This window comes from Neophocaena asiaeorientalis, unplaced genomic scaffold, assembly GCF_003031525.2.
Source record: "Neophocaena asiaeorientalis asiaeorientalis breed wild unplaced genomic scaffold, Neophocaena_asiaeorientalis_V1.1 scaffold317, whole genome shotgun sequence".
Taxonomy (NCBI): Eukaryota; Metazoa; Chordata; class Mammalia; order Artiodactyla; family Phocoenidae; genus Neophocaena; species Neophocaena asiaeorientalis.
The window spans coordinates 4278539-4285189 of record NW_020173114.1 but is presented as its reverse complement, the minus strand read 5'-3'; the positions used below and the strand labels follow the sequence as shown (position 1 = coordinate 4285189).

At 39.5% G+C, this 6651-nt stretch overlaps 1 protein-coding gene across 1 annotated transcript; it reads left to right on the top strand.

The window, feature by feature from the left end:
* Positions 1 to 4897: 4897 nt before the first annotated feature.
* Positions 4898 to 5742, top strand: LOC112398840 (ferritin heavy chain-like). Its single transcript, XM_024743595.1, is given in 2 exon segments — positions 4898 to 5509; positions 5512 to 5742. Coding segments are annotated over 2 exon segments (549 nt in total). The 5' UTR covers positions 4898 to 5034; the 3' UTR covers positions 5586 to 5742.
* Positions 5743 to 6651: the final 909 nt, after the last annotated feature.

The window sequence follows — 6651 nt, the reverse complement described above, 5'->3', positions numbered from 1 at the left end:
TGCTAGCAGAACATAGTGTTGCAGCTTCTTCCAAAATTGCACAAACCTTTGGTGGTTTTGGAAGACTTGGAGGGCCTCTCTGCTGATCTAATGAGATCCAAGGGCGATCTGAGGCATAGCAGGCAGGAAGGAGGGAGTGGAGAGCCTGGCCCTGGCCCTGTCCACAACCTTCTGTCATAAGCCAAGTCCCGTGTGTGGATGTGTGCTCCTGACCTGCGTCTGGATGTGTGACAACGCCTTGTTTTCATGTTGACTTTTCACAGCTGGGAGCTGTACTGGCACCGAAAGTTTGTTTTAACTTCCCACACAGAGTCCAAAATGTAATTAATTGAGCCCTTATTTGAAGAAAAGATGTGTTTGGTGTATTTAGAGACCCCAAAAAGAGCCCAAAAAGACCCCAAAAATAATATTTGCAAAACTGAACTAATTCAAATAGAACTATGTTTTCTAATGGAGGAGTGAAAAGAAGTAGGGATTTGGAGAGAGAACACCTAGCTTTGAGTTTCAGTTAACCACTTATTAAATATACGTCTTTGGGCAGATTGTTGTGTCTCAGTTTTTCAGCCCATAAAGATGCTGGGAAGATTAAGTTAATGTTGATAGGAAAACTTCCTAGAAATCCCTTGAGTCTCAGGGAACACACACCATTCATTCATTTTGATATGCTTATTTCCATAGAATTTCATGAACAGTTAAAAAAGTCAGTTTAAAATTTAATATCTTTAAACACATTACAATGCAGAATACAATACTGTTTGCAATGTTCAATGCTATTATTTAAACAAATAGCTAAATAAAAACAGATTTAAATCCTTGTCATCTTAATCATATGAAAGATCAAGCAATTGCAAAAAATGATTAACTTGTTTTGTTCTGAGTTTTGGGCGTAGTTTCCCTTAATTACATATTTGTAGATACTGGTTCTTACTGTGCTTTCCTTTCATGCTGGAGAAAAGACTTATTTCTCTTTAGACACCACTTGTATGTGTTCCAGGTAATTAAATATTTAGATTAATGAAGAACTATTAGATATTTTTCTCAGAATTAGAACCAATAAAAATACACCTAATGAAACTATATATGACTATCAGAAAAACAGAAAATAAGTGTTGTGATCATGTGGAGAAATTGGAAACCTTGTGCACTGTTGGTGGAAATGTAAAATGGTGCAGCTGCTGTGGAAAACAGTATAGAGGTTTCTCAAAAAATAAAAAAAATAGGATTACCATATGATCCATCAATTCCACTTCTGGGTATATATCCAAAAGAATTGAAAGCAGGATCTCAAAGAAATAGTTGCACACTCATGTTCATTGCAGTATTATTCACAATAGCCAAAAGGTGGAAACAACTCAAATGTACATGAATGAATGAATGAATAAAAAAATGTAGTACATACAATGGAATATTATTTAGTCTTAAAACAGAAGGAAATCCTGTCACATACTGCACCATGTATGGGCCAGAGGACATTATACTAAGTGAAATAAGCTAGTCACAAAAAGACAAATATTGTACGATTCCATTTTTATGAAGAATATAGAGTAGTCAGATTCATAGAAACAGAAAGTAAGATGGTGATTGTCAGAGTCTGAGGGAGAGGGAGAACTGGGGAATTGTTATTCAGTGGGTAGAGAATTTTAGTTTTGCAAGATGAAAAAGGTCTGGAGAGCTGTCACACAATAATGTGAATGTACTTAACACTATTGAACTGTAAACTTAAGCATGGTTAAGATGGTACATTTTATGCTGTTTTTTACTGCGATAAAAAAACTATATACAAATGCAGTTTAATTTGGGGGATGATTCAGAATACTTCTTTATTATCTTTTCAGGCCTGATGATAATTCATCTTCACATGGGGCCTCAGGATAAGCAGCTCAGATATTTGCTTCAGATTACAAGGCACAGAGGTGCAGGCGTCCTCAAACCTAGTGTTTGACTCAAGGGGATGGTGGTAGTGCCGCAGGGCAGAGAGTTTCTTATCAGTTTGTAAGGACTAAATCCAAGGCCATTTGTAGGGGTGGGGAACTGAATTTTGGTCCAGAACTCTTTCTCTGAAGTATGTGAGCTGGGGAAAGCATTCCAGAACCTCATGTTAGTAGAATCAGTCATCGATAAAGGAAATATTTGTTGATGAAATACATCAATGAAACGCACTGTTTAAATCAAATAAATCATGTTTGTTATTGCATATCAGAGTTTCCCTGTGTTCCGTAAAACATTAGCTCTGTGGGTATTACATTTAAAAAAAGGGTGTTGGGGTCAAAAAGTTTGGAAGATATAGGGATAAAAAGAGTTAAAAATGTGATTTTTTACTCCATAACTTCTCAAAGGCTTTACTATGTTAACATTAATGTTACCATACCGACATTAACTATTAGATGTTAATATTTAACATTTGATAGGTTGACATTTATGTTAATGTATTCATTAATATCCATGTTAATATATTAACATGTTTTTCCATATCTCATATAACCAAGGAAGCAGTCCTCAGCACACCAGTGTGAGAATGCTGCCCTATATCATAAAAGTCATGATACTCTTGTTACCTGCTTTCCTTTAAGATAGTAGCTTTCTTTCATTTCTCCTGGGTTTGCTGTGAAGCCCATCTCCTTCACCATGAGCACCACTGGGGAAATATCCAGAGAGTAGGGTGGTTGCAGTTTTAGTATTCGTTGTTATGAGATACTGTAAAGCTATATGATGGTTGCAGCTTTTCTGTAACTCCAGCTGTTTTCCAAACAGAGCATTAATATTGGACAAACTTGCAAGGGTGTCAATAGAAAAGAGTGAGTCAAGACGAATACATATTGCAAGGTGAAAATGGTCAAAGTGTGTAGTTTCTTCAGTGGGATAACTTTTTTGTTTTATAAGAAAAAGCTAGCTACTGCATTAGGAAATTATAGTTGGCTTATTTTGAATTCTCATTCCAGAGATTTTAAATGTTACTGTTACTAAAATGATGATAGCTCAGAAATGGCCCATTTAACAGCTAACTGATTAGTTAAAATTGAGCTTGATATGAATGGAGTAATCTCTAGAGGGAGTATATTTTAGAATATTAAAGAAAGAAACAACTACTACAAGTATCTGCCCACAAAATCCAAATCAACTGAGCAAGAAGAGAGTCAAAGCAGTTTCTTGATATTTTGAGAGTCCTTATATGTGTTACTTTTTCAGCTGAAAACTCAGGGGTGCTACAACTACACTCAATTAATATTCTTTGTTTTATTTGTAGTCAAAGCCAGAACACACCATCAGAGGGTGGGCAGGGAAGCCTTGTGTGTAGAACTTTGATGGTGAGTCCCTGATACGTCATCTAGGTTAAGTCATTAGCATTAGAAGCATTTGATTTTGAACCTGAAAAGTGGAACCATGAATCTAAGTCATTACAAGAGACAGTGTGATTAGCAGAAAGAAGTATTGGCTGTGTATTTATTTATTTATTTTTAGTGTATAGTTTTATCTTTACCAGAGCACTTGTTCTGAAATGCTCCTTCTGAAATTACCTCTTGCCCTACTCCTTTTATTTTTTAATTTAGCAGGTATTTATTGAGCACCTACTATCTGCCAAACATTGGGTGGTGCACCGAAGATATTTGTTTTGCTACCATATTTAAGAAGTATATTTTTAAAAAATTAATTTGTTTTATTTATTATTTTTAATTTTTGGTTGCATTGGGTCTTTGTTGCTGTGCGTGAGCCTTGTCTAGTTGCGGCGAGCAGGAGCTACTCTTCGTTGCGGTGCGCGGCCTTCTCATTGTGGTGGCTTCTCTTGTGGTGGAGCATGGGCTCTAGGAGCGTGGACTTCAGCAGTTGTGGCACTCGGGCTCACTAGTTGTAGCTCACGGGCTCTAGAGCACAGGCTCAGTAGTTGTGGCGCACGGGCTTAGTTGCTCCGTGGCATGTGGGATCTTCCCGGACCAGGGCTCAAACCCGTGTCCCCTGCATTGGCAGGTGGTATCTTAACCACTGTACCACCAGGGAAGCCCTAAGAAGCATATTTTTATTTGCACTAAGAAAAATTAAGACAGGTTAGTCCCTATGATGCACAAAAATGAAAACAAATACATTAAGATACCAGTTTAAACATTAACAACCTATATATCAAAATTTTGGTATGATTGCTTTTTGAGAAAGTGGTTTTCAAATTCCTTTTAAGATTTGCTTTGTCTAGGAAATGAACATATATCACAGCGGAGGAAAACTGAGTGGTTAAACATATGAAACCACGTTCAATTTTACCAGAAGTCAGAGCGAAACAAATCACTCTTCAGATTAAAAAAATTGGAAAGTATCAACCATTGGCAAAGATGTGGACAAGTAGCATGGCTCATTCCCTCAGTGGAAATCTAAATTAATATACTGCCTATGTAGTACACATTGATAATACCTATAAAATTTTAATTGTTTATACCCTTCAACCCAGCAATTACACTTCTAGTTATACGTTATAGAGAATTTGTCTCATGCGTGAAGTGGGAGACAGGTATAAGAATCTCTTGTTTGTTGAAACATTGTAATAATAGAAAGTAGAAACATTTTCAATGACCATCCTCAAGGAAACTTGAAACTTAAATTTAAAATGGTATAGTGGGGGTGCCCTAGTGGCACAATGGTTGAGAGTCCGCCTGCCGATGCAGGGGACGTGGGTTCGTGCCCCGGTCCGGGAAGATCCCACATGCCGCGGAGCGGCTGGGCCCGTGAGCCATGGCCGCTGAGCCTGCGCGTCCAGAGCCTGTCTGTGCTCCGCAACGGGAGAGGCCACAACAGTGAGAGACCCGCGTATCGAAAAAAGAAAAAAAAAAATAAATAAAATGGTATAGTGTGACAGTCCTCGCGGAGAGTCGCCGCGGTTTCTTGCTTCAACAGTGCTTGGACGGAACCTGGCGTTCGTCCCCTGCTCCGGCCGGCCGCTCAGAGCCAGCCCTCGCCACCGCCTCACGGCGCCCTCCGACCGCCCCAAGGTCCCCGCCGCCATTACAGCGCCGAGCAGCCACCGCCACCGTTTCACCTCAGCCGCCCGCCATGACGACCGCGTCCCCCTCGCGGGTGCGCCAGAACTACCACCAGGACTCGGAGGCCGCCATCAACCGCCAGATCAACCTGGAGCTCTACGGCTCCTACGTCTACCTGTCCATGGCGTACTATTTCGACCGCGATGATGTGGCTTTGAAGAACTTTGCCAAATACTTTCTTCACCAATCTTGTGAGGAGAGGGAACATGCTGAGAAACTGATGAAGCTGCAGAACCAACGGGGTGGCCGAATCTTCCTTCAGGATATCAGGAAACCAGACCGTGATGACTGGGAGAATGGGCTGAATGCAACGGAATGTGCGCTACACTTGGAAAAAAGTGTGAATCAGTCACTCCTGGAACTGCACAAACTGGCCACTGAGAAAAATGACCCCCATTTGTGTGACTTCATTGAGACTCGTTATCTGAATGAGCAGGTGAAATCCATTAAAGAATTGGGTGACCATGTAACCAACTTGCGCACGATGGGGCCCCCGAATCTGGCATGGCACAGTATCTTTTTGACAAGCACACCCTGGGAAATAGTGATAATGAGAGCTAAGCCTTAGGCTGGCTTCCCGTAGCCACAGGGGTGACTTCCCTGGTCACCAAGGCAGTGCATGCATGTTTGGGTTACCTTACCTTTTCTGTAAGTTGTACCAAAATATCTACAAGTCCTTTCCTTAGTACCATTCCTTCAAATAAAGTAATTTGGTACCGCCCCCCCCAAAAAATGGTATAGTGATACTGTGGAATATATTCTATCAGCTAAGAGAAATACCACAAAGATGGATTTAAAAATCATAAAGTTGAATAAAAAGGGCAAGTTGTAGATTATGTTCTAGTTATGTAACATTTTTAAATGGGCAAATACATTCATATTATAAAGAATTGATTTATTTCTATATGTATGCGTATATATGTATATGAATATACAATACAAACACATATATGTATATGTAATAGTATAACAAAACACACCGGAAGGATACACCTAATTCATAAAAGTGGTTTCCTCTGAAGACACTGGCAGGGTAGTCGGTTTGGACTGGAGTTGAGGGGAATGGTCAAGGGGACTTGAATTTTATCTGTAATGTTTTACTTCTTGTATAGAAAGACAAAGAATTTGTCAAAATGTTAACAATGTTCAGTTCTGGGTGTTGACACATGGGTGTTTATGAAATTCTTTTTGTTTTTCTATATTTTGACATTTTCTTATAAACAAGATCTTTTTTTTTCTGGAAATCAATCTTCTACTTTGTGCCTAGGTTTGATAAGTTGTGCACATTTCACACAATAGTGATGAAGGGGTCTTGGAACAAAGCGTGTGTAATTCTCTGCATAGCTGCCTGGCACATTTTCACCAAGCCAGCCTAAAAATAACTGAAAAGTGAAAGTATGATTGGGTAGAGGGCCCCTCAGCTGACCTTCAGGACTTTTGGTTTGTCCATCAGTTAATCTTGTCACAATCACATAATTATGAGGTTGGTTTGAGCTTGATGAACCAATATACACAAGGAAAATACGCTGTAACCAGAACTGTGCCACGTCAAAGCCCTTGGGACACGAAGATTTTCTGGTGTTTCTACGTGAGGTTTTCCTCAAGGTAATAAGGCCTTTAAAAATAA